This window comes from Macrobrachium rosenbergii, chromosome 56, assembly GCF_040412425.1.
Source record: "Macrobrachium rosenbergii isolate ZJJX-2024 chromosome 56, ASM4041242v1, whole genome shotgun sequence".
NCBI classification, from domain to species: domain Eukaryota; kingdom Metazoa; phylum Arthropoda; class Malacostraca; order Decapoda; family Palaemonidae; genus Macrobrachium; species Macrobrachium rosenbergii.
In genome coordinates, this window is record NC_089796.1 from 27,406,449 (window position 1) to 27,433,351 (window position 26,903).

A 26,903-nucleotide genomic window follows, 5' to 3' on the forward strand; every position below is an offset into this window, starting at 1 on the left:
CTTAGGGCCTGATCTTGTGCTGCTGTTAGCATTCCTTCTGTTTCCTTCTTGAGTTCTCACCTTTATAGCCATTGCCATGTTCCATCGCTGGCCAGTTCTTTAGTCTGCCTCGTACTGTCCGTGCATTAATTTGTATTATTATTATTATTATTATCACAGGCAGTCCCCGGTTGTCAGCGGGGGTTCTGTTCCGATGGCGTGACGATAAGTGAAAATTGCCGATAACCGAAAATAGGCAATTTTCAACACTTGTCGACGCTGAAAAGTGCTGAAAATCGCCGACTTTCTGTTATTGGCAGCTCTGTTAGGTATGTATCGGCGCCAGTATGTGACTATTGGCACTGATAAGCGGAAATCTGTGCGTATCGGTGCCGAAAATCGCCGATTTTTGTCGCTAGACAAGCCCCGAAAAACCGGGTCGCCGTTAACCCGGGACTGCCTATGCTATTATTATTATTATTATTATTATTATTATTATTATTATTATTATTATTATTATTATTATTATTATTTTTTTTTTTTTTTTATTTTATTTTTTTTTTTAATATCTCAGTCATCCTATTTGACTAGGTGGTATGTATAGTATTGTATGGGGTTCCGGGTTGCATCCTGCCTCCATAGAAGTCCATCACTTTTCTCACTACAGTATGTGTGCTGTTTCTAATAGCACACTCTTCTGCATGAGTCCTGGAGCTACTTTGGCATCTAGTTTTTCAAGGTTCTTTTTCAGGGATGTTGGGATCATGCCTAGTGTTCCTATGATTATGGGTACAATTTCCACTGGCATATCCCATATCCTTCTTACAGTATTTCTGTTTTCAGGTCTTGATACTTATCAGTTTTTTCTCTTTCTTTCTCATCTACTCTGGTGTCCCATGGTACTGCAACGTCAATGAGTGATACTTTTTTCTTGATTTTGTCAATCAGCATTAAGTCTTATTTATTGGCACATATCACCCTATCTGTTCTTATACTATAGTCCCAAAGAATCTTTGCCTGATCGTTTTGTATCAATCCCTCTGGTTGGTGTTTGTACCTCTTATTACTGCAAGCTAGCTAGTGTTTCTTGCACAGGCTCTAGTGGAGGCTACTGAATCATGCCTCTTTTTTTGTACTGGTTCTGTGCAAGTGCCGGACATTCACTTACTATGTGGTTTATGGTCTCGTCTTTCATATTGCACTTCCTGCATATGGGTGAGATGTTATTTCCATCTATTGTTCTTTGGACATATCTGGTTCGTAGGGCCTGATCTTGTACCAGTGTTAGCATTCCTGTTTCTTTCTAGAGTTCTTCCCTGTGTAGCCATTGCCATGTTTCGTTGCTGGCCAGTTCTTTAGTCTGTCTCATGTAGTGTCTGTGCATTGGTTTGCTGTGCCATTCCTCTGTTCTGTTTTTCATTCTTCTGTCTCCCAATATTTCTGGGTCCTTGTCTACTTTTATAAGGCCTTCCCATGCACTCCCTAGCCACTTGTCTTCACTGGTTTTCAGGTATTGCCCCAGTGCCCTGCTTACTAGACCTCTTCCTCCTTCCTTTCGTGTTATGCATAGTCTGTCTGTACAGTAATACCCCGAACTTGCACGATTTGAGTTACTCGAATTGACAGACACAACTTTTCATTGGATCCTAACTAATTGTCATACATGAGTTTTTCACAGACACCTGAACATTTGCAAATACTGTACTGAGAAACACTGCAAAAGTGTTTGTTTAATTTTTTATGTAATGTATAAGTTTTCAAGTTTTTATGTGTAAATTAAATAGCATTAAATAATAAAAATAATCATTCTCTCTCTCTCTCTCTCTCTCTCTCTCTCTCTCTCTCTCTCTCTCTCTCTCTCTCTCTCTCTCTCTCTCTCTCTCTCTCTCTCTTACTAAGATGAGAGAATTTTTATGGTACATGTATACATATGTTTACTGGTTTTGCATAAATTAATTATTTATCTAATAATAAGTACTAATTTTCAAATAATAATAATAATAATAATAATAATAATAATAATAATAATAATAATAATAATAAAATTTGTTTGTACTATGTATGTGATACATATTCTAAACAAACAATATCATTCCCGTATCTTTTGTGAACTCGCTCGAGGGCAAAGCTGTCAAATATGTCTAATATATGTGACAGGATGGGGGAATGTTGCCGATAGCGGGTCAAAACGATTCTTCACAAATAATTTCTGTAATAACTCATAAATAATTTCACTGTTTTAATGTAAGGACAATGGTTATCTCTCTCTCTCTCTCTCTCTCTCTCTCTCTCTCTCTCTCTCTCTCTCTCTCTCTCTCTCTCTCTCTCTCTCTCTCTCTCTTGTAGTTAGCACTCACACATATTTTACAACTTATCACTACAGTAAACCCCCTGTATTCGTGGGGGATGTGTACCGCACCCCCCCCCCCCGCGAATAGCTAATATCCGCAAATACTTTAAACCCCTCTAAAAACTCTTAGAACTGCCCATTTTGATAGTTTAAACACAAGAAAAACCCTCTAAAAATGCTTACACCTCAGTATTTTAATAGTTTTATCACAAAAAGTGCATTTAGTCATGAAAATGATATGAAAACACTGTAATTAGTGAATATTTCTCAGTGAAAAATACCACGAATGGGCGAATTTTCTGTGAATAATGGGTATATACGTTCCACAGAAAAATCCACGAATCGTGAGAATGCGAATACGGGGGGTTTACTGTATTTCTCTGTATGTCTTTACCTGTACAATAGAAAATTTTAAATTGATCTAATCTTACCTGTACTGTCTACGAACTGTAAGTGTACTAGTGTGGCAAATATTACGTTTTAAAACGTAGAGGCAACTAAGGGTTGTATTAGTCCAAATAAAAAACGCTGTTTGTTCATGAAAAATAAATTTAGAATAAAGAGTAAGAGACGTGCTAGAATAAACTAGTTCTTAAAAACGAGGTTGAGAAGACTTCTAAAAATAGATTGGTCGAAAGGGAGAGAAAGAGAAATATTATAGTAATCTTCACACTCCTATATTTTATGTCAATCATTTATTTCTTTTATTAAGGATAATGTATTAAGCTAACTTTTGAATGAAATTACAGTAACTTTTAAGTTTAACTTACAGTAACTTGAATTTCATTTAAAAGTTATCTAAATACTTTGGGAGCATGATTAGGGTCATATTTAGTGTTTGAACTAGAAATAAGCATTTATTGTATTAGCATTTTTAGAGATTGAGCCAAACTTATGCGAAAATTTGTTTTGCTCAAGAAGTTCTGGAACCTAAGCTTGCGTAAGTTCGGGGTATGACTGCATTTGCATTTGGGTGTAGTGCTTTGTGTATTATCATATGTTTTTTAGTTTTCTGGTCTATGCTGCGGAGTTCAGCCTTTGTCCACTCCACTACTCCCGTGCTGTATCTGATTACTGGTACTGCCCCCGTGTGTATGGCTTTCGTCATGTTTCCTGCCTTGAGTTTTGACTTGAGTATTGCCTTAAGTCTCGGCGTATATTGTTTCCTGATTGCATCCTTCATCTCTTGGTGTCATATATCCTCTCCTTCTGTTATTCTCAGGTATTTGTATCCTGTTTCATCTATGTATCTTATTAAATCTGTGTGTTTGATGCTATTCCCATCTGGTAGCTTTATCCCTTCAGACCTTTTCACTCTGCCATTTTGTATGTTGACCAAGGTGCATTTTTGTATTCCAAACCCCATCCTGATGTCCCCAGATACAATCCTTACAGTCTGAATTAGGGTATGCATTTCCTTGATGCTCTTACCATACAGCTTGATGTCATCCCTGAACATCAGATGGTTAATTCTGTTGCCTCCTTTCTTGAGTTGGTACCCAGTGTCCATCTTCTGCAGTACTTTTGTCATGGAAGTCATGGCTACTACGAAGAGTAGTGGGAACAGTGAGTCACCTTGAAAGATTCCTCTCCTGATGTTAACCTCTGCTAGTCTTATCCCAGAGCTTGTAAGTACTGTATTTCAGTTGCGCATTGTATTTTTCAGGAAGCTGATGGTGTTTTCCTCTGTCCCATATATTTTCAGGCATTCTATTAGCCATGTGTGCAGTGTCATGTCGAAAGGTCTTTTGTAGCCAGTCCATGCCATGTTTAGGTTGGTTCTCCTTCTCTGACTATTCTTCATTACCATTTTGTCTATCAGGAGCTGGTCTTTTTTGCCCCTGCACTTCCTTCTGCAGCTTTTCTGTTGGTAGGGGATGGTGTTTGTATCCTCTTGGTAGTTGTATAGCCTTTCACTGATGATACCGGATAGTAGGCAGGTGATAGGCCTGTAGTTACTTGCTGTATTTCCTTTGTTCTTGCTTTTCTGTACTAAAAATGTTCTCCCTGTGGCTTTCCATATTCATGGTTTGTGATACAATGCTGAAGTTGTTTTGCTATTCATGGGTGTAGCACCTTGAAGTTTTTGAGCCAGTATCCATGGACTTCATCAGGACCTGCAGTTTTCAGGCATTTTCTTTAGTTGGTGTCTGACTGTGTCTGTCGTGATCTTGGTGAATCTTTGTTTTGCTCTCCCCATTTCTTCTGCCTTGACTTCCTGGAGCCATGTTGCATGTTTGTTGTCTGATACCAGATTGCTCCATGTTTTCCCAGAGTCTCTTACTTGTTTTGGCTTCAGGAATTTCCAGGTGGTTGTCTTCCCCTCTTAGTTGGCATCCCACACCTCCCCTCGCAAATAACTAAAATCTGCGAATACTTAAAAACCCTGTAAAAATGCATATACCTGAGTATTTTAATAGTTTTATCACAAAAAAGTGCATTTATTCATGAAAATTATATGAAAATACAGTAATTAGTGAATATTTCTCAGTGGAAAATACCACGAATGGGCGAATTTTCCACGAATAATGGCTAGATATATTCCACAGAGAAACCCGCGAATGTGTGAGTCCGCGAATCATGAGAGTGCGAATATGGGGCGTTTACTGTATAGTCTTTTCTGTTTGGTTCCGAAGAGTTTATTTTGGTATCCTTTATTCCTGTTCATGTACCATTGGGGCTTATGTGCTTTGGCTTTAAGCCTCTGTTTTATATCATCTTGTGTGTTTTAGTCCCTTCTCCTGTACTTTGTATTTCTTGTTTAGAAGGGAGCTGAGCAGGCTCTCGAAAGCTCCTGGAATTCATTTTATTATTTGTAAATACAGCACTTTACATAAATGTGGATTTTGGATTTTATAAACATATTCACGGGATTGTGAAGAAGATTTGCATTATTATTATTATTATTATTATTATTATTATTATTATTATTATTATTATTATTATTATTATTATTATTATTGTATGTAGTTAGTAGACCCTTTTTCAAACATGTAGTGTCAAAGGTGATAGCTGCATCAGTTGCATTCAGTTTATATACTGTAGAATTTTCTCTGTCTTTCTGATAAGTAATTTTTCAGGGTTACTGCGTTCTGCCAGTAACTTGCTGATTTTGCCATTCTTGGAGAGGAAAGCAGTTGCAAACTTGGGTAGTTTTATTTCGGATGAATACAGTATATCAGTTGCAGAATGATGATAGTAACTGAAACCTGAAACCTGCAGTTCATCCTGTGTGGAGTTGTTCTTCTGGAGAAAATATTTGTCAGTGTTAATCTAGGCCATGTTTCGCTCATGCTCCACTGGTCATGGTCACACTGAAAGACTGGAGTAAAATGTCATTTGTGGTGAGTCTCACTCATAATATAAAAGATGGTTAGCAGGGGGTCAAATGTAGGCTGCTGATTGGCTGGCAAGATTAACTAGCAAGCTGCTGTAGCCTTGCTGAGCTGTTGGATCAGTGTTCAGCCTACATTTGACCCCCTGCTGACCATCTTGTATATAAAGAGTGAGACTCTTCACAAATGACAGTCTACTCTTGTCTTCGGCATGATCATGCCCAGCAGAGCTCGAGTGAAACGTGGCCTAGATGAACACTGACAAAGATTTTCTCCTGAAGAAGGACAACTCCATTGAAGATGAACTCCAGATTTCAGTTACCATTGTTATTGCTCTGTAACTGATAGTGCATTTGTCCAAAATAAAACCACCCAAGTTTGCAACTGCTTTCCTCTCCAAGAGTGGCAGACTTTGGCGAGTTACTGACAGAATGCAGTAACCCTGAAAAATCAGTAATCAGAAAGATAGAGAAAACTCTATATAAATTGAATGGAGCTGATGCAGCAATCACTTTCAATGATACTTGCTTGAAAGAGGGTCAACTACCTATGTAAAATAATAGTAAAGTAATAATTATATTATTAAGGAAGCTTACTGATGTATACATAGTGGGAGAAACCCTTTTTAAATATGCCAGTTTGTCAGACCTCATGGCAATCTTTCACCTATAAGTTATTCTAAGCAAGGCTAAGTTCACATATCTCAGCCTAGGCCAGCCTACAGTCAGGGAAGACAGTGGCAAGATTAATTGGAAGGGAATGGGGCATAGGTAAAGTACCAGAGGTGTAGAGCTTGATGGATTTAGCCTACCAGAAATCAAACTAGAGTATCATTCGAAAAGGAGTGATTGGCTAGGTACAGCAGTAGTTGGATGCTGAGCTATAGAAAGATAGTGCATAGGTTAATTTTAAACCCTAAGGGAAAAATGTTTTTGATATGATAGGGACTTAAAAAAGAAAATATATAGTGATGTAACCGAACTAAATTAAATTTTTGCCTCATTGTCATATAAGTAAATAATTTAGGTTTATAATAGTTCTGCTTCATTCATCTTTGAGTAAAAGGCTTGCATTAGAGTGATGGAAGTGTAGAGTAACTTGTTAGATTAGCATGTAAGGTTGATCAGGCACATGACTAGAGCATTGAGATGTTTCCCTTAGATACTGGAAAAGGACTGAATCAATGTTAATGCAGCGGCACCTCAACTTAATGGACAGCTTGGTCATCTGCCAGTTCTGATATGTAATGAAATCCATTAAGTAGCAAAGACTGGCATGTAACCTACATGATGCAGTACTGTACCCTGAAACCATAAAGTACCCTGGAGTCAACTCGCATAGGTTAAAGTACAGAGCAATTCCGTAGAAAATCTCAATAGCATATCCTAATCAGTATTTGGTAATTATCATTCAGTTTAAAATAATTTATTTGTCCCTCAATTTCAGATATATTTGCAAAGTGAAGTGCTTCTAAAAATTTTTATACATACCTGTACCTACTGAATCTTAAAAGATATGTAAAGTACAATACACAAAACTCAGACAATTTAAAAAACACAAATATTTTTTCTTTTTTTAACAAGGATAACCCCAAATTCTTCCTAAAAAAATTCACAGCAAGAGAGAGAGATGGAGAGAAAAAGGTGACCAAAACATTGGAAGCACTTAGCGTATATTAACTCGATGCATATGATTAACGGCGCCGTTAAGTGGGGATTTTGGCACCGATCTCCAGTCAGCACTGCTGTTAAGTGGGGATTTTGGTTCTGTCTCCAGTTAATGGTGCTGATATCCAGTTAACAGCGCCGTTAAGTGGAGTTTTCTGTGCTCGGCTGGGGATGGAACCCCTGCCATTAAATGCTGTATGTAGAGAGAGGGACGGGGGCACAGTTAGTGTAGGTTGTTTCCAAACTCAATGCATATGTATGTATAGACATGCACATACACAGATTAAAATTGTACAACTGAGGCATGAAACAGTGGGGAATGATGGTCACTTACCCTGGAAACAAAGGAAATACCAAATTTAAGTAAGTGACTTACCAAGTAATTACTGTATATAGCTATGAGCTTCCTACCTATGGCAGCCTAAAAATTCAAAATTTGCGGTAGCGCTGGTATTTGTTCTGGTGTAGGTACGTGCCCCGCACGCTATTGGGGACTGTGAGGGACAACTAGGTAGAAATCTTCAATTCGTTTTCTGCCGGCTCCTGAGTAACATCGGTGGTTTTTGGCAACCTACTTCATCGTGTTTTGGATGGTTTTCCAGAGTCTTGGTGAAGTACTCTGCTTTCATACTAGCACACGACTATTATCTTCTTGGTTAACCTTGGTTGACTTATTTAATTAAATTTAGGATGTCTGACTCCAGCTCTTTGAGTATTAGGTTTTGCATTGAAGGGTGCACAACTAGATTAGCGAAGTCTTTTTATGACTCGCACAAAGTGTGTGAAGTGTAGAGGGCAAATTTGTGATGGGGAAGCTACTTGTTCAGAATGTAGAGATTGGGACGATAACAATAAAAAATTTTTAGGTCTCATTAAGACAAAATGGATAAAGACAGGAAGAGAAAGGTGGCTATTAGGGCCGGAAATAAAGCCAGCTTAGATCCTGTAGAAGTAGCAGATCTTGTAGAAGATAATTCTGTTTCCATAAAATTCCTCTATTGTCTCCTATCCTTAACCCTTCTACTCCTATTCCTCTGCTTCCAATTGTGACACCATTGCCAGACTTGAATCAAAGTTCAGTAAAAAGTTTGAGTTTTTAGCAAACACAGTGATAGAGTTGGGTTCTTCTTTTAGAACCTTCATGGAAAAATTTAATGTAAGAAATGTTAGTGCAGTGCAAAGTGTTAAGGAGATGGCTGCCCATCCCACTGGTGCTCCTAGACGGTCCCAGTCCTGCTCCCCTGCACTGGGGACGAGACATACTGGAAGTCCAAGGGAGGTTAGGGGAATTTGTCCATGGACAGTCACCCCCTCTGTCAAGCCTCTTGTTCGGTCCCAGACTACGACAGAGCGCTGCTGGAAAGGCGTCTATTTCAGTGCTCATTGTGTGTCGTCAGATTTGGAAGGCTCTTCGCCGGACACAAGGCGTCAGTGGCGTAGACCCTCTGTCTCTTGGCCTTTGAAGAGACTCTCCGCTGTTGTGGACAGCTCCCCTCCTCTTGTTAAGAAATAAAAGGAGGCTAGTGTTAGTCCTAAGCCCTCCTGCAGTTTCGCAGTGTCTCCTTCTACTTCTTCTGCACGTCCGACTCCATCGGCCTGGAGCAATCCATCTCATGTATTGATCGCCCGGTCTTGGCTGCTAAATATTTGGAAGAACCTCATAGTCGCCCTTCTTATTCGTCAAGATCCCATCTCCTGAATGTGCTACGATGGCTCCTATTAGACAATCTCTTTTGATTGATCGCTCGACACTGACATCTGTGCGTCAGTCAACACCACACATCGATTCAGCACCAGTTGCGCCTCAGGTGCATTCTTGGACTCTAGGAGACTCGTGGCTTGCTCCTATTTGACAACAATTAGATGACCTAATGTCATTCTTGAAAAAGAACCAAGCTGTTGCCAAGTCGAAAGACATGGTCTTGTCACCAGTTTCTTGCGATGATGAAGACGTAGGACAGGATTCTTCCCCTTCGTCGTCCTACTCTGCCTTATTAAAATATTTTCTCGACAGTCTTCTGGATTTCTTCACTCCCGCTGCTCCAGTATCTCCTGCTTCGACTTTCCTGATGAGGAAACTTCCCTCAGACAATGCGAACCTGCAAAATTAGTGCTCTATTCATCGGTGAAGAAGGTCCGCTGAGAAATAGACATCTGGCTGGCCTCAAAGAAGGATCAGGGCAAAGCAACTTTTGCTTTTCCACTCAGCAAGTTGGTCAAGAGAAGCTACTGCTTTTATGAAGCCAGAGAAGCTCCTTCTCTGGGAGTTTCTGCCTCCTCCCAGGGGGACTTCTCTGGCCTAGTAGATGCGACATGTCGGTCAGCCTTTTCGGCAGTAAAAGTAATGTTCTCCCCCTGAGCTACACCATCTGACCAGGAACTTATGTAAGATTTTAGAGGTGAATAGTTCCCTCAACTGGACTATTGGTGTGTTAGCCAAGAAGATTGAGGATTGTCCTTCACTGGCAGAGGATTTCACGACAGACTGGTTGGGAGTACTGTCGTGTGCTGATAAGGCAGTAAGGGACAGTTCAGCAGGCATTGCCTCTCATTTCTCAATGTGTGTGCTAAAGAAGAGAGATTTGTGGTGTTTGTTCACCACCAAAGGAGTGACCACTACAGGCAGTCCCCACTTATTGGCAGGGGTTCTGTTCTGACGGCGTGACGAAAGGTGGAAATCGCTGATAACTGAAAATTAGCAATTTTTGGGGATTTTTTGGCGATTTTCGGCACTTATTGGTGCCGATAAGTGCTGAAAATTGCTGATTTTCGGTTATAAATGCCTCTGTTAGTTATATATCGGCACTGACAAGGGGAAATAGGTGAATATCAGTGCCGAAAATTGCTGATTTTCGTTGCTACACAAGCAGCAAAAAACCGGATTGCCAATAACCGAGCCTGCTGATAACCAGGGATTGCCTGTGCTGAGAAATCGGCTCTGTTGTTCTCTCCTGTAGACAAAACTCATTTGTGCCCTCAAGACTTAGTGCAGGTGATTTTGATATCGCTTCAGAAAAAGTCTACAAATGATTTACTGGCACAATCCACCAAACATCCCAGAGACCCTCCAACCATGACTATGAAGTTATTCTCTCCCTTCCAATCTCATCCCTTTCGTGGGGGAAGACGAAAGATCTAACCTAGACCTCGCTCGAATCTGCGACCTCCCTCAAGATTGATTAAGAAATTAACCTTCAAACCAGCAACCAAAAAGTGAAGATCTAGTCCTTCGTGCTCTGGTAGGAGCCAGTCTGTGCCTCTTTTGGAGAGAATGGTATCAAAGAGGTGTGGAACTGTCGGTGGCCAAGATACTGAAAGAAGGTTATGCCTTTCCTTTTAAGAAGAACCCTCCTTTGGCCAAATCGCCAATTGCATTATCAGTGTATATGGTGGACTCCGAGAAATTTATGGCCCTTTCGCGAGAAGAAGAATCCATTCTGCGCAAGCAGCTGGTGGAGTTGGCCAGGGATCAAGAGTTGGAAGGGTTTTACAACAAACTCTTCTTAGTCCCCAAGGCATCGGGGTGCTGGAGACCCGTTCTGGACGTCAGTGCCCTAAATCAGTTTGTACTGAAAAGAAAATTTCACATGGAGATGAATCAGTCAGTAATGTTGGCCATCCATCAGGGGGACTGGATGGTCACCCTGGACATGCAAGATGCTTACTTTCATGTTCCAATACATTGCGATTCCAGAGAGTTTCTGTGATTCATGTTCTAAGGGTAAGTTCTTCAATTTCGGGCCCTGTGCTTTTCCCCCCTTTCCAAATGGCTTCACCTTCTCAGAATAAACTTCTCATGCCTCCTGGATGACTGGCTGCTCAGGTCTCCGTCGAGAGAGAAATGCGCGGAGGATGTAACGAAAACTCTTTGCTTAACAAGGGAGTTAGGCATTTTGATAAACACCCAGAAGTCACAGATGACTCCAACTCAACGGATTCTCTATTTGGGAATGACTCTGGACTCTGACTTTTCAGGCTTTTCTCTCCCCCAGAAGAGTCGCCTCCTGCCTTCAGTCCATCAGAGAGTTCCTGTCTCTTCAATCATGCTCAGCGGCTCAATGGATGAGCCTATTAGGAACGTTAGCCTCAGTCGAGAAGTTTGTGAAACTGGGCAGACTTCACATGAGACTGCTCCAGTTCTGTCTAAGAGCGAACTGAAGCAGGAAAACACAAGAGGACTCCTTCATTTTTCTGATCACATCTGAGATCAAAGAAAATATTCAATGGTGGTCGTACAAAGACAGACTTCACGAAGGGAAGTCCCTCCTTCCAGTGAGCCCGACCTAGACTTTTACTCCTACGTGTCGGATCTAGGCTGGGGAGCTCATTTAGGGAATCATGAAGTGTCAGGAACATGGTCAGAAATGGTAAGGAGTTCCTTTATCAACATAAAGGAACTGAAGGCCATTCATCTGGGTCTCCTGTCATTCTCGACCCTGATGCGTGGCAAGACGGTAACGATTCACGCAGACAATACGACAGCACTTTCGTACATTAGAAGGCAAGGGGTGACCCACTCGTTCTCTCTTTACGAGGTGGCGAGGGAACTTTTGCTCTGGGCAGATCAGAACCAGGTGTCGTTGCTGACACCGGTTCATCCAAGGAAAGATGAATGTTCTGGCAGACGGCCTGTTTCGCCTCAAACAAGTCCTGTTCACGACTTCAAAGAATCACAGACTTCCTTTCTTCTTTTCCCCAATCCCAGACCTTCTTGCTTGGAAGACGGATGTTATGCTCCTACATTGGACAGGCCTCGATGTCTATGCCTTCCCTCCCATAAGGGAAGTAAAAACAATGTCTTGCCAGAATGTCTCGACTCGACTCTTTCTTTTGGCCAAAGAAAGAATGGTTTCCGGATTTGATACAACTACTAGTAGACTTCTTGAAGCTCCTGCCACAAAAGCGGTCGCTGTTCAAACAGCCCACTTCCTCAGATTCCATCAAGGATTGTCTGCTCTGGCCGTGACAGGTTACAGACTGTTGAGCATCTCATCAGAGCAGAGGGGTTTTCAAAACAAGCGGCAGAAGCTATTGTGAAATGCAGAGGTCCTTCTTACAAACTCCACCCATCAAAGTGGGCAGTCTTCAGAGGATGGTGCAGATGCCATAACTTCTCTTCTTCTGAGACCTCTGTCAGTCAAGTAGCCAATTTCTTACTATGCCTGAAGACATCCAAGAAACTCTCTACCTTGACTATCAAGTGATGCAGATCTATGCTTAGTTCTGTGTTTAAACATAGAGGATTAGATCTGTCCACTAATTAGGACCTATCCGACCTCATTAAGTTTGGATTCCATCAAGCAACCAAACGAATGCAGCCTCTTGGAATTTAGGAATTTAGATGTCGTCCTGAAATGGATTTCAGGTCCCCTTTACGAACCTCTTCGCTCTGCCTCTCTGAAGGATCTAACCAAGAAAACCTTCTTCTTGGTAGCGTTGGCTACGACCAAGCGTATTAGTGAGATCCAAGCAATTGACGAGAAGATTGGATTTTCAGAGGGGGGGACAGTTTGCTCCCTTTTGCTTGGATTCCTGGTCAAGGGCGAGGACCTTTCTAACCCATGGCCCCATTTGTTCTCCATCAAGAATTTAATAGACATTCTTGGACCAGAGGAAGAGGAGAGACTTCCATGTCCAGCAAGAGCCCTGAGATACTACCTTCAGAGGACTGAAAAGATCAAGGGTCCTTGGAACATCCTCTGGTGTTCGGTCAAAAACCCTTCCTGTCTACTCTCCAAGAATGCTCTTTCCTTTTTTCTGAGGAATCTGATTACTGTACTGAATCTCATTTCCAGATTCAAGAAGAAGTTTTACAGACTTTTAAAGTGAAAGCCCATGAAGTTAGAGCTATCGCGACCTCTCTTACTTTCAGACATAACGTCTCTTTCAAGTGTCCTGCAACCATCCTTCTGGAGGTGCAAGTCCGTGTTCGCTACACACTATCTCAAAGATGTGGAGACTGTTTTAGAAAATTGCAGCACATAAGGCCTTTTATCTGTGGCTGGCATGGGAAGCATAGAGAATCATCTGTCCCTCTGCTTTCTTTGCATTAAATTAAGGCGTTGAGTTTTGGGAAGCCTAGGGACACACTGTGTTTAGAGTGCCCACCAGTATTTTCTCAGTGTGGGTGGTGGTTTTTAAATACGGTGTAGGTAATAGTGTTGTGGCCCTGTTCTGGTCTATGCTCAGGGCAAGGGCATCTTTGTAACGTTGCGAGCCACGGGTGTACTTCCCTCGCTGCAGAGTTCCCACTTATGCAGGAGCAACTCTGGGCTATACAGCCACGCTTGCTGCAGGACAAGAGGAACACCGGCCAGAGGCAGTACCTATCTGCAGCGCTCCCTTGCCAGGTAAGGAACAACAAGCATTGTCTCAATGCTGGCAGCTTTTCTATGTCAGATTCATTATCTTATTTAATGTTTTATTATAGATTATGTCTAAAGATCCCACCTCCTTCCAATGTGGAATCAGCTGTGTAATTACTTGGTAAGTCACTTATATAAAAATGACATTTTTATGATAAAACAAAGTTTTATATATACTTACCAAGTAATTACATGATTAGAGCCCTCCCTCCTCCCCTCTTTTGGACTTGAGGGCACACACAAATTGAAGCTGTCTGCCTAGTTGTTCCTCATAGTCCCCGAATTTTGAAATTTTAGGCTGCCATAGGTAGGAAGCTCATAGCTATGTAATGGTAAGTACATAAAAAATTTTATTTTATAATAAAAATGTTATATTTTTAAGGACAAAGTTAGAGAGATAGAATATGAGAGTAAGTAGAGACCCAGAGGTCTGATTTAACAACTTAATAATATCAGAGTAGAAAGAGATATTACAGAATATGTACAGTACTGTAATTATAGAAATTGTAAAATGATTAAAAATAAGAAAGGTAGAAGTCTTCAGACAAAGTTTAAGAACATTTGAAAAGAAAATATTATATTTAGCACAAACTACAGTAACAGTGAGGGGAAACAAATTACGAGAGAGAAGATGAAGCTATAGTTAGTACCAGGTTGTGGCTTAAGGCCATTAAGGAGATATAATTTTTACCACACACACACATTCCCAATGACCTTCTCATCTGGCATTCAGGATTGAAAATAATAATACTGTAAAAACAGTTGATGAAAATGTGCTGTTCTCTATCTCTCACCATGGTTGCCAGTACTGTACTAGGTGAACGAAGAGAGACTATACAGTTGATTGTGTATTCTCATAGCAATCATTGTCTTCCATGTCCATCTACATGGAAGTGTGAACATAAATGGTAATAATAATAATGATAAAAAAGTAATAATATAATAAAGTGCAAGGCATTTGTCAAGAACAATTTTATATGTAAACCATACTTAGTCTTTTATTGTATTATAGCAATGATCATTGATTTTTCATGAATATATAATATTATAATGTAACTACAGGCAAGGGTATCAGTGTGAATGAATAGTATCTGATATTCTTCAACCAGATTGTAAGTGATAAATTGAATTAATTCAACTTTGACAAAATGTAAAAGTTCCTGTCAAAATGCAACTTGGTTAATGGTTTTACTACATTAAAGCTAAAATTATTAGGGAATTTTATCTGAGTCCCTGTTGTAAATTATTTACAAACCAATTTCTTGGCAGAAAGTGGAAAGTTAAGTATAAAAGTTATATTTTTCCTTACAAGCATTAGTTAATGTGCAGAACTATAAACGAACAACCCCAAAGGTCATGCTGGTTCAGGGTCCCCCAAACTTTGTAGACTGTGAACTCCTTTATAGAATTCTTGATCTCTTATCAGTGCCCAGGTATATAAAATAAGTAAATATCAGTTATCAACTTTATCTAAAAGTGTAGATTGCTTCATCCTTTTCCTTCATTACTGTTCCTCAGTAAGATTCATTTCACCATTATGCTTTGTTATTCGTTTTTGAATTTCTGTCATTGTGGATGAGTCTTACCTATTGTTGAAGAAAGCTCCGTGCCGATAGGCGAGTCAGCATTCAAACAAAAGAAAAAATTCAGTGGCTGCCCGGATGACTGTCGAGTACACCTGTTCTTCACCAGGTGTGTTTTGAATGTTTTAACCTTTGTCAGGATTTTCTTTGCCACCACTGTGTCTAGGCACTCATTGTTACACAGTATTTCATGGTTTTGGCTGTTTTCTGCGTTCATGGTAGCGTACATTATTTTTCCTAGGATGCCTTCAACTGGAATCAAGGCTAAGAATATCAGGTTCTGTATGAATGATTAGTGTTAGTAGCAGGTTGATTTTTGAGGTAGATATAGGGGTATAAAGTGTGATCTGAGAATAGATGAGAGGAATGTAGAGATTTTCAAAGGACTTTATGCTGAAGTTCGTTAGTTTAGGAAGAGAAGGGAAGCAGATAGATTGCATAAGCAAATGCAGGCAGTCCCGTTATTGGCGGCCTCGGTTATCGGCAGTCCGGTTTTACGTTGCTTGTCTAGCAATGATGATAACTGGATTTTTGGCGGCGATATGCGTTGACATCCGCTTATCGTTGCTGATACCTACCTAATGGAGGCGCCGATATTCGTCGATTTCCGGTTATCAGTGATTTTCGGTTATCGTCACGCTATTGGGAATGGAACCCTCACGATTACCGGTAGTCCTGCTTACCGGCGGCATCGGTTAATGGCTCTTGGCTAGCGATGTCATTAACCAGATTATCTGCCCCAGTAAGTGATTTTCATTGCTGGTAAGCTGTTTATTGTCTTTGGTAAACAGGTTATTGGAGCCGATAACTGGTTAATGGCACTGTTATTGCCGATTTTCGGTTATTGTCAATTTTCGGTTAGCGGTGCTTGGCCAGGAACGGAATCTCTGCCGATAACTGGGAACTGCCTGTTAGTTAGGTCAGGTCATAAACCTGTCATTTCTCCCCCTTCTCCAGGTCCTTCATCTGTAGTTGTCCTTACTCAGTTGATTGCTTTTCCATTATTAATGCATTAGCTAGTGGAACTTATGGCACTTTTTCTGTGCCATTAACGACATTTTACAGCACCATAACTGGATGTTGCATCAAGTTATGGCACCTTAAGCTCCATCAAGGTGCTAACGGCAAGGATAGGTATCAAGTTATCAGCACTTTCAGTGCTGTAACTTAATGCAACATCAAGTTATGGTGCCGTAAGTGCTGTTAAACCTCCAAAAATGGTGAAACACCAACTTATGGCAGAAACCAACTTACGGCACGATGCTGGAATGGATCCCCTGCCTTAGGTCTAGCACCTACTACTAAGGCTTCCTCTTTAGCTTCACCTTCAGCTCCACTTTCAGGAAAAGCTTATTGAGACATTAGGACAGGACATAAGTCCTATTTTAGTCAGTAAAAGGTTTGTCTGAATTCATGTTAAGGGAACCAGTCTGAGTCCTCCCATAGTGTGCGATCATTTTCATGTTCCAGAGTATGCTGCCAGGGAACCGGGTTGGTTCTCAGGGTGATGTGGTATTGTGCCCTCCATCACCTACCCTTTGTTTTTCAGGCAGAGAATCTTGTTTAGTGCATTAGCCAAAAGATTTTTTTGGTAATGTTAATCTTTGCAATGTGTTTGACTTGACCATCATTGGCATCTAGTATGAGGTTGTTAGCATTGATAGGACTAATTACAGGCAGTCCCCCGGTTTATGACGGGTCAGGCTTACAACGTTCCGAGGTTATGACGCTTTTCAAATATATTCATCAGAAATTATTTCTCGGTTTACGACGCATGTTCTGGGGTTACAATGCATCGTACACCGATCCAACAGAAGAAATATTGCTCCAAAACAGCAGAATATTAAAAATTTGGAGGTTTTTTTGATGAAAAACTCAATAAAAATCCAGTTTACATTGTTTTCAATACACCCAAAGCATTAAAAATAAGGTTTTCTTAGGATTTTTGATGATTTTCGACGATTTTCGGTTTACAATGTGGCATAAAATGGAACCCCTGTCATAAACCGGGGACTGCCTGCATATAGGTACAGACATGTTAAATGTATCTGTAGTGAATTGTACTTATTTACTCAGTTGATTGTTAAGCCTGTCACTTCTGCATCTACTGTTCATTCTAAGCCCTTGTTTGCTTTTTCCTCCTTGAAATGCACCTGTTTATTCTACATGCTCTTGCTTTGGCTGTCGGCTAGTCTCATCCTTCTGCCCCTATTAATGTTTCTCTTTCTAATCCTACCACGGTTAAAGTATCTTATGATGTTTCCAAGCTAGATATTACTCTAGGTCCTTTGTTTTCTAAGGATGTGTTGAATGGGAATGCTCTTGAGTCTGTTGAGTTGCTTTCGGATGAGATGGGAGTGCTGGCTGTTGCTCCACTTCCCCCCTCCCCCCAACACTTTCCATTCTCTTTGGCCCTGTTGGAGACTCAGGTGATTTGCTTTAGACTGCACAAAGCTTCTTTTAAGTCTGCCAGGGCTTGTCTTCCTGGGTTTCTGAAGTTGTGGTGCCACCTCTTTTGATACAGGCACTTTACTGGTGCTTAAACTGTCTTTGGTCGAAGATTTGGTTTTCTTTGTTTCATTCCTCTGAAGTGACGTACTCAAGACTGACAAGTGCTGTGTACTGGATGAGACAGCGTTTGTTATGCAGGTTTCTGTTTAGAATGTTAAAGTTTTATCTTTTACTGAACTTTTGTTCAGTATAATTGCCTCTTCTCTTTACCAGCTTAGAGAAGTTGAGATGCTAGCTTAATGTGTGTGTGGCAGCAGCTTAGGGGTTTGTGTTGCTTATGGGGTTTTAGCAAGGAAGAGCGTTAGAGTTTTTCACTTGTGTGGTCAAAGCCATTTCTAATTCTGCAGGCGAATGTGCTTATGCTTGTACTAAATCTGTTTTAAAGAAGTGAGAATACTTTTGTTCCTATCTGTCATAAGAGGCGTATTATGCACAGGAGATGGCAGCTGTTTGGGTTTCTCCTTTGGATGGCCTTTTAAGCCTGACTCTCTTTAAGGGGGGTATATTGGTAAAAGTCGTACTTCTCACAGGTGTTTTATATCTTTTGGGATTCCGTTCAGCCCTCAGGTTCTCATAGGAGGCCAATTGTACAAGCTTAGTCTTCAATAGCTGTTCCTTTGTGTCTTCTCCAGCAAAAACACATTGTTCTTCTATAGGAAATTATAATTAGAGAGAATGCAATAGATGTTGGTAATTCACTGGGATTTTATTTGACTTTTTCCTGGCTGCGTAAGCAACCAAAGATTGGCACCCAGTGTTGGATGTATCAAGACTGAACAACTTTGTGTGTCTGTCCCCATTCTTTTTGCTTTTTTTCCATAATGACTTTCCATATGAACAATTGGATGTTTCGATGGACACGCAGGATGCATCTTCCTCTTACCAATACATACTCAGTCATGCAAGTTCCTCGATGTGTATGTGCAGGGAAAGTACTGTTGCTCAAGGTGCTTTGTTTTGGCTCATGTACAGCACCTCAAGTATTCACAAGGAATTTGTTGCTCATAGGTGAATGGTGTTTTTTAGGAGCAAGAATTCTGTTCTACTTAGTTGACTGATTCAAGTTGGCCAACTTCGTTGATGGTATTCTGAAGGCCAAGGATGCAAGGATGTGTTTCTTTACCCGGCTCAGTCTCTGTGCATTATGATTTTCAGTCTACTTCCATAACTCCTCCTCAGTTCATTCCTTATTTGGTGATGAAGGTATACTTTTGCAATTTACAAGCTTTTCTGTCGGAAGACAAATAGGCACTTCTTGTTTCTCAAAGAATTTTAGCCCCTTTTAGGAAGCTTCCTACATGGTAATAGCTTTCTTTGTTAGGAAACATGGCCTCACTAGAATTTATCATAATAATCAGGCATAGTTACAGTGCAATCTCGGCATAACAGATTGCAACTTACAGCAAATTTTAATTAAACTTTTAATTAAATCCAGGACCATTATTGCTGTCAGGTTCTGTAGGAGGGATGCTGAAACTTTGAGTTAACAAGTTCATTCTTAAACCTACATCCAGGTTTTGTTTTCCCTCCATTTTTTAATACAAAATGAAGAGTTACGACAAGTGCCGTTACGCTGACTCACAGTACACCACAGAATGGTCGACACTACACCCGGTAAAGCTCACAGAGGTGTCAGGGTGATGGAAAGACTATCAAAGATTCGTAGTAGGTTTATCCCTGAGAGCTAGAACTCTTGGCTAAATGGATGAGTTTCTATAATGCAAACACGTGATCAGAAACTGAGTCATAGTGGAAGTGCTTCCTTGGGTGAAAGTTAACAACATAATATTGGTTTGCTAGTTTATTCAGCGGAAGGACAGTGTCTTTGGAGATTGAGGATTCAGGAAGGACAAGCCTGCCTACAGAGTAGTTATTACAACCATGAGTCCAACAGTTGCTGTGGAATTGGAGGAGCTCTCAAATTTGGACTTATTAGCATGCAGATGAACAGGAACAACCAGTCTACTACTTCTCCTTTGAAGGCCCTCAGGCTTGAGCAGTGGATGCGTTTCTTCAAGTTTAGGCTGATTCAGACTCATATACCTTCCCCCATTATCTGTTCTAAGGAAAGTATTGAACAAATTTCAAGTACAGGCAGTCCCTGGTTATTGGTGGGGACTCTGTTCTGACGGTAACCGAAAATCGGTGATGAATCTCCGATTTTTGGTTACTGGTCCTCTGTTAGGTATGTATCGGTGCCAATACCCAGTTATTGGCGCTGATAAGCAGAAATCGGCAATTTTCGCCGCTGAAAATTGATGATTTTCGTTGCCAGACAAGCCCCGTAAAACCAGATCGCCGATAACCGGGGACTGCCTATACAAGAATTGCTCAATGATTTCTGTAGAACCCTATTAGCCTTAGAGGGGAATGATTTTTGCATTTTCTAGCTCTCTTTGCAGATGTGTCTCGTACTCTTCCATTAAGGAGAAATCGACTCAGACTACCGAATTCCATGCGGTTCCACTAACTTCCGCATCCCACACTTAACTGTGAGGCGATGCTTGACTGTCTCCTTCCAGCAAAAGGACTTTCAAAGGTATCACAGATTCTGTCCTTAGTCAAGTGGAGAACAACTGCAGCCTTGTATCAGCAGTAGTGGTATGTGTATTGCTCCGGGTGCCATTCAAGAGGAATTTTCAGCACCTGTACTCCTGTAGACTAGACATGAAAGTTCCTCCACTTCTTAGATATAGTAAGAGTTTTCACTGTCTACTTTCAAGGTTATAGTTCCATACTTTCTTTGGTATTGCATCATGTGCAATTAGATCTGGCTAATGATCAGCTCCTTAAGGTGTTGAGGTCAGTTGAGACTGAAGCCCTTACATCTCGGTATCAATCTCTCCAGAATTTAGACACAGTTCTAAAATTTTATCTGAAGATCCTTTTGAGCCTTTGGAATGAATTCCATGGAAATATTTACTATGAAACTCTCATTTTGTTAGCACTATCAACAGTAAGTTTGCAAACACTTGCTTTAAGGATGTTGTAAAGGGATTGCTATTTTATCTTTTTGCTATAGAGCTGAGAATGTTGCTGCTAAGTTTTTGTGAGAACTGTAGGAATTCCAAATTTAATCTCTGGTGGGGAAGAAGATGAAACACTTCTCTGTTCTGTTAGGGCAGTTAAAATTTATTTAGATAGGTTAAGCATGTTTTGTGGTTTTAGAAACCTAGAATGTCTTTGCCAGAAAACTCTATGTTCTCTGTGACATACAGTATTTGATTAGGTTAGCTCATGAGAACTAGTTCCATACCGTTTACCTTTATTGAGGGTAATCATTCATAATGTAGGAGCAGTTGTAACTTCATTTAGTTAGATGGCAAATTTGTTGCTTGAGGATGCGATTAATGCTGCGCAGTAGAAGTCCAATTTGGTTTTCATTGTGCACCACCTTAAGTATGCAGAATCACATCTGAAAACGGTAAAGCCTTAGTCCACTACAGGCAGTCCCCGATTATTGGCGATCTGGTTTTTCGGTGCTTGTCTAGCGAGGGTAACCGGTGATTTTTGGCACCAGTATGCACCGATTTCCGCTTATCGGCACCAATAATTGGTTATTGGCGCCAATACATACCTAACAGAGGTGCCAATAACTGAAAATCGCTGATTTTCGGTTATCGGCGATTTTTGCTTATCTTCACACCATTGGAACAGAACCCCCGCCGATAACTGGGGACTGCCTGTACTAGTAGCAGGTACAGTCTTTTCCAGAACTGAAGAAAGAGCAGTCTTTTGGGCTCTTTGTTTTAAATTCTGGGTTTTGATATTTTCGGGAACATGAAGGTAAATATATTGTTTAGGAGTGTACAAGCAGCCCCTGCTTACCAGCAGCATCAGTTAACGATGTTTTGGTGTTACAGCACTTGGCTAGCTATGTCGTTAACCAGATTTTTGGCTCCAGTAAGCAGTTTATTGGCATCGATAAGCAGTTTATCGATACCGATAAACAGTTATCAGTGCCAGTAACCGGTTAATGGTGCCGTTAAGTTGTTTATCCACTCTATTATTGGTGATTTTCGGTTAGCGGTGCTCGACCGGGAACAGAACCCCCGCCATTAACAGGGAACTGCCTGTACTTGTATATCATAAAGCTTATTTAATTTTAGATTACTGTTGTTTTCTTGGGCTTTTAGACCCAGGCACAAGGGTTCCCTCACACTGCTGCTGCTTCATCCTGGCTGAATTGAAGCAGTTTTCTCTGCTAGGCTGGTCTTTGCTACACACACATATGAGGGCATTGCTCCCTGACTGGAATCCAACTTCTGGTGGCAGCACGATCCAGGAAGGATTCCACATCAGGGAAGAATGTTTTGGGTTTTGTGCTAGAAACCTTTAGCTCGATTGCAGAATGGATTTTGTCTAGCTGCACTACCCACCATCCTCTTCTCAGTGTTGGAATTAGCTGTCTTTAACAATAGGTAAGACACATCCTAAATAATATAAACTGCCATAATAAAAGTAATTATTTGGATACTTACCTACTGTTAAAGTAGTGGGCTGTCTAGGAGAATTCTGACAAAAACAGGAAACTTTTGAAACATACCTGGTGGAGAACAGGTGCACTAGGCAGTCAGCCAGGCATCCATTCAATCTTTTCCTTTATTCGAGTAAGATATGCCTATTGGCATGCAGATATAAGTTATCTTTAATAGAAGGCAAGTATCCAAATAATCAGTTTCATTATAAAAATTTATATTTCTGTCCTTGTACTTGCTGCTGTATTGTCACATAAGATTACGTGCTGTAATTACTTGAATATTTCTTGTGGGTTTTTTTTTATAACAGTCACAAGACTGAGGATATGTACGGTTAGTGCAAAAAAAAAAAAGAACTTTGAATGCAGCCCCATTTATCGATGAAGTATGTGTTCAAATATTTTTTTGCAATTTTTAGCAGGGGCAAGCAAGTTTCCTCATTCTGTTGTACATCTTGCATCACCATGGGTCTGCAAATGGCAGGGGTCTTCTCATCTAGACTGACAGAGTTGGATAAGCAGTCTGAGGGGTTGGATGTTTGTACATTCACTCCTGCCCCTTCTTCATAATTTACATTTGCTGTTTTGCACTTCTGTGCTCTTAATGATTAAACATACTTAAGAAACTGTGCTCTTAATAATTAAAAATGCTTAAGAAATTGCTATCAGTCATAAAGAAGACTGAGATTGTTACATTATGGAGAAGGGGGATGTCTATGACAGTCATTGCTTCTGAAAGCAGAGGTGTCTTTTTGCAGCAATGCGAGGAGGAGGCCCAAGATCTTTTTGCAAACAGTGTTTTACAGTTTCTTCGAGACATTGCCAAGTAAGATGGGATTTCTGCCTTTAAAATCTTGGCTGCAGTTGATTGTTGTTTATAATAATCCTTTTTGGTAAAGTTGGCTGTCTTTTCAACAGTCTTTTTTGTTCTTTGAGAGCCATTTTTATGTTGCAGTGCTGTTTCCAGGTCAGTCTTGTTGGTACATTGGCACCACATTGAAAGTGTAATTTTTGAGATGCCCATCTCTTTGGCTGTTGTCATATACCTCCTGCTTATCTGTAATGTAACAGTCTCCGTTGTCTTCACAACTAATAAGGATTTCTTAGGCATGTTTAATCATTAAGTGTGCAGGAGTGCGAAACATAGCATACGAAAATTGAGGGTGAAGCAAGAGCGAATGCACAAACATCCAAATCCTCTGACTGGCTATCCAACACTTTCTGTCTAGATGAGAAGACCCATGCTATTCTTAAACCTGTAGTGATGCAAGATGTATGATAGAAAGAAGAAAGCAGGTTGCTACTGCTAAAAATTGCAAAAAGGTTCGGACGCATATTTCATCCTTAAATGGGGTTGCGTTAAAAGTTTTTTGTGGTGACAGTAGTTGAAGCAGTCTTAAATTACAACAGACATGTAAGGGTGCTACCTTCTTTTTGAATTTTTGACTTTGTAGACAGTATTTCAATGTCTCTTCTGTTCTCAGTTGCATTGCTTTTGGCTTTTAGGTTCCATCCATTCTCTTTGGTCTTCCCAATTAGTTGTCCTTTCCACAGATGTATGAATCCATCAGACAAACCCTGTGAGAGCCTAGAAATAATAGTCCTTTAGCATTAAACTGCTCAGTAATAAATGATAATATTGTAAAAGAAGCTCATAAATGGAGAAAGAGTGTTGCTCATCTTTAATATAATTTCCATCATTTCCATGACGCTTGCAATTTCAGTGTCAGATATTACTTTCACATTTTCTACAGATTTAGTTCATTGTTTTATAACTACTGAAGGTTGGAAAATAGAGCTTAAGGTAGCTGTATAAATCTTTTTAGCCTTGGATTTACTGTTGGTTATTGAACATTTGTAATTTGTAACTTAATTTTTATCAGCAGACAGTAGCTTTTTGTTTATGTATGGTACGCTAACTACTGTATGTTCTAATCCTCTTACTTATTTAAATCCTTGTTAACCTTTAGTACCTTTTGAAGTTGAGGTTTCATTCTTTAACAAAATAAATAATTTTGAGGAAAATTTTTTTTGCTTTCGACTGGGATATCGTTCATTCAGAACTTATGCCAATAATTTCAAGATATTATCCTCATGGTAAAATTCCTTTCCTGACTTTGGTGCCTGTGATTTAAATTGAATTTCCTATTTCAGGATGGAACTGGCACCGTGACAGCTGGAAATGCGTCTGGCATCAATGACGGAGCGGCTGCATTACTGCTTACCAGTGAAGTGGAGGCCAAACGCAGGGAAATTCAGCCACTAGCTACTGTAGTTACATGGGCTCAGGCAGGAGTTGAACCTGCTGTCATGGGAACTGGCCCTATACCTGCTGTTAGGTTAGCAGTAAGTATACTTTGGTGTTCTGGAAGTAAAAGTACCTACATTATGTTCATCAATGATATGTGATCAGATGCAGTACAGTAATCCCTCAGTTATCCAGATGGCTGTTATCCGACACTTGACATTATCCGAAACACCTGGACCACAGCCCAAAAGAGATACAGGCAGTCCCCGAGTGCCACTGAACCGCCGAAAATTGGCGATAATAGCTCCGATAAACAGCTTAACGATGCCGCTAACTGGATATTGGCACCGATAAACTGCTTACTGGTGCTGTTAAACAGCTTACCTGGGCTGAAAATCTGGTTAACGGCGTTACTAGCCAAGCATCGCAATACCAAAATGCCATTAACCGATGCTGCCGGTAAGCGGGGACTGCCTATATAAATATGAATTTCATCAAATATGAAAAAACTCCAGTCCAATGGTTGGCAATACTGCGTGGCCTCACGAAAATATTAGTAAAACAGTTTTATATAAGCTACTTACCAAGTAATTACATAGCTATTAGTTTCTATTACCGGTAGCTAGAATTTTGAAATTTGCATTAGCGCTACTTTTGTTTTGGCTAGGCGAATGACCCTGCCCGCTTTCGGGGTAAGAGAGGAACCAGCTTAGCAAACGAGCTCAATGTGTTTCTGCCGGCTGATGGCTGTGGTTACAGTGATTGGCAGCAGTGGTTTTTGGAATTTCTCTTCTCTATTGATCTTGGATCATTGGTGAAGTATTCGCTTTATGGTAGGCTTTTTGGCACAATTAGTGTCAGGTTTTCTCTGAAGACTTGTATTACTGATTTTGACAATTATTTGGATTTTCTTTGACTCGACTTGTCAGTATGCCCAACTCAGACTCTCAAAGTGTTATGTATTGTAGTAACGGCTGCAATACAAGACTGACTAAAGCCTGGGATGACCCTCATACTCTTGTACTTCTTGCAGGGGTCAAATATGTTCCCCTGATTTGACATGTAATGAATGTGTCTCTTGGGATCCTAAAATGTGGAAGACCTTGAATAGTTATTTGACGAAATTAGACAGGGATAAAAAGAGAAAAGCAGCGGCTAGAGCTAGTAGTAAGAAGACTTTAGTTAGTCAGGTGTTGGCAAAATCTTTATCTGATAATTCTGATTCTTTATCCTTTGTTCGACCTGATCCCATGTCTCAATTTGTACCAATTACTCTGCCCCCTGGCTCCCTTACTCCTGATCCCGACCTCATTACCAGCCTTGAGTCAAGAATTAACCTTAAGTTTGGTTTACTCGTTGACACGATGGAGAAAATTGGTGCTTCTGTTAAAGTCCTAATGGGCAAAGTGAATGTGAAGGGTGATAGTGAAGTGTTAATGGAGGAGGTGGCTGTCTGTCCTGTCAATTCTCCTAGGCCAAAGTCCCTTGCAAACTCCCCTAAACCTTGGAGGAGCCAAACTGGCAGCCCAAGGGAGGTCGGTGGGGTCTGGCCACAGGCAGTTGCCCCCTCAGTCGTACCTGTTGCCAATTCCCAAGTTATGACAGAGTGCCGGTGGAAAGGTGTGTCTATGGAAGTGGATTGTCTTTCATCTAGTATTTCCAGCAGTGACCCCAGTCCTAGGTGCCAATGGCAAGGTGAATCTCATCCTCTGAAGAGACGCTCCCCGGGTGCTTCTTAACCTTCTGCAGTTCCTGTTAAGAAGGTTAAAGAGACTTCTCCAGAACGTCTTCTGGGATAGTCTGGAGTGTTTCTCCCAGGATCAACTAGTGTTAGTGGGACAAGTTCAGCCTTCTAAGCACGCTACTCCTCTGGAGCGCTCTTCTGCATTGAGAACTACTTCTTCTAAGTGCCCATCTTTTGCTTCGGAGGACTTGCCGAGAAAGATAGTGATGTTGGAACACTCTCCAGTGCCCATGCGCCCAACTCCTGTTCGTGTAGCGCCTGTACAATCTGCTTTACCTGAATCTTCATTGGCAGAGAAGTTGTCTTTGGCGCCAAGGTGCCCAGTGGTGCCAGAACTTCCTTCTCCAGTGGATCATAGTGCTTCTTGTGATGTGGCCCTCTCTGAGCGCACATCGGCTTCTGAGCACCCATCGGGTCCTGAGCGCCCATCGGCTTCCAAGTGCCCATTCCCCTCTTACAGCAAGACACTTCTTTGGCGCCCAAGACTAATTCCGCTTCCGAGCGCCTGATTTCGTCCATTTCTTCAGCAGCGCCCGTGTCTTCTTCGGTTCTGCCTGCTCCTGCTCTGACAGTTGCACCCTCTGTTTTGGAACCTTCTGTTCATTTGATCCAGTGCAAATTGGATAATATCCTGGGCTTATTTC

The 26,903-nt window shown here is 40.8% G+C and overlaps 1 protein-coding gene across 2 annotated transcripts in view; it reads left to right on the top strand.

Moving 5' to 3' along the window:
• Positions 1 to 26,903, top strand: part of Acat2 (Acetyl-CoA acetyltransferase 2) — a 124,213-nt gene that overhangs the window by 45,191 nt on the left and 52,119 nt on the right. For both annotated transcript variants that reach the window (XM_067100276.1, XM_067100277.1), the window contains one exon: positions 24,422 to 24,613. In XM_067100276.1, coding sequence (XP_066956377.1) covers positions 24,422 to 24,613 — 192 coding nt within the window. The remainder of the gene's footprint in view (positions 1 to 24,421; positions 24,614 to 26,903) is intronic.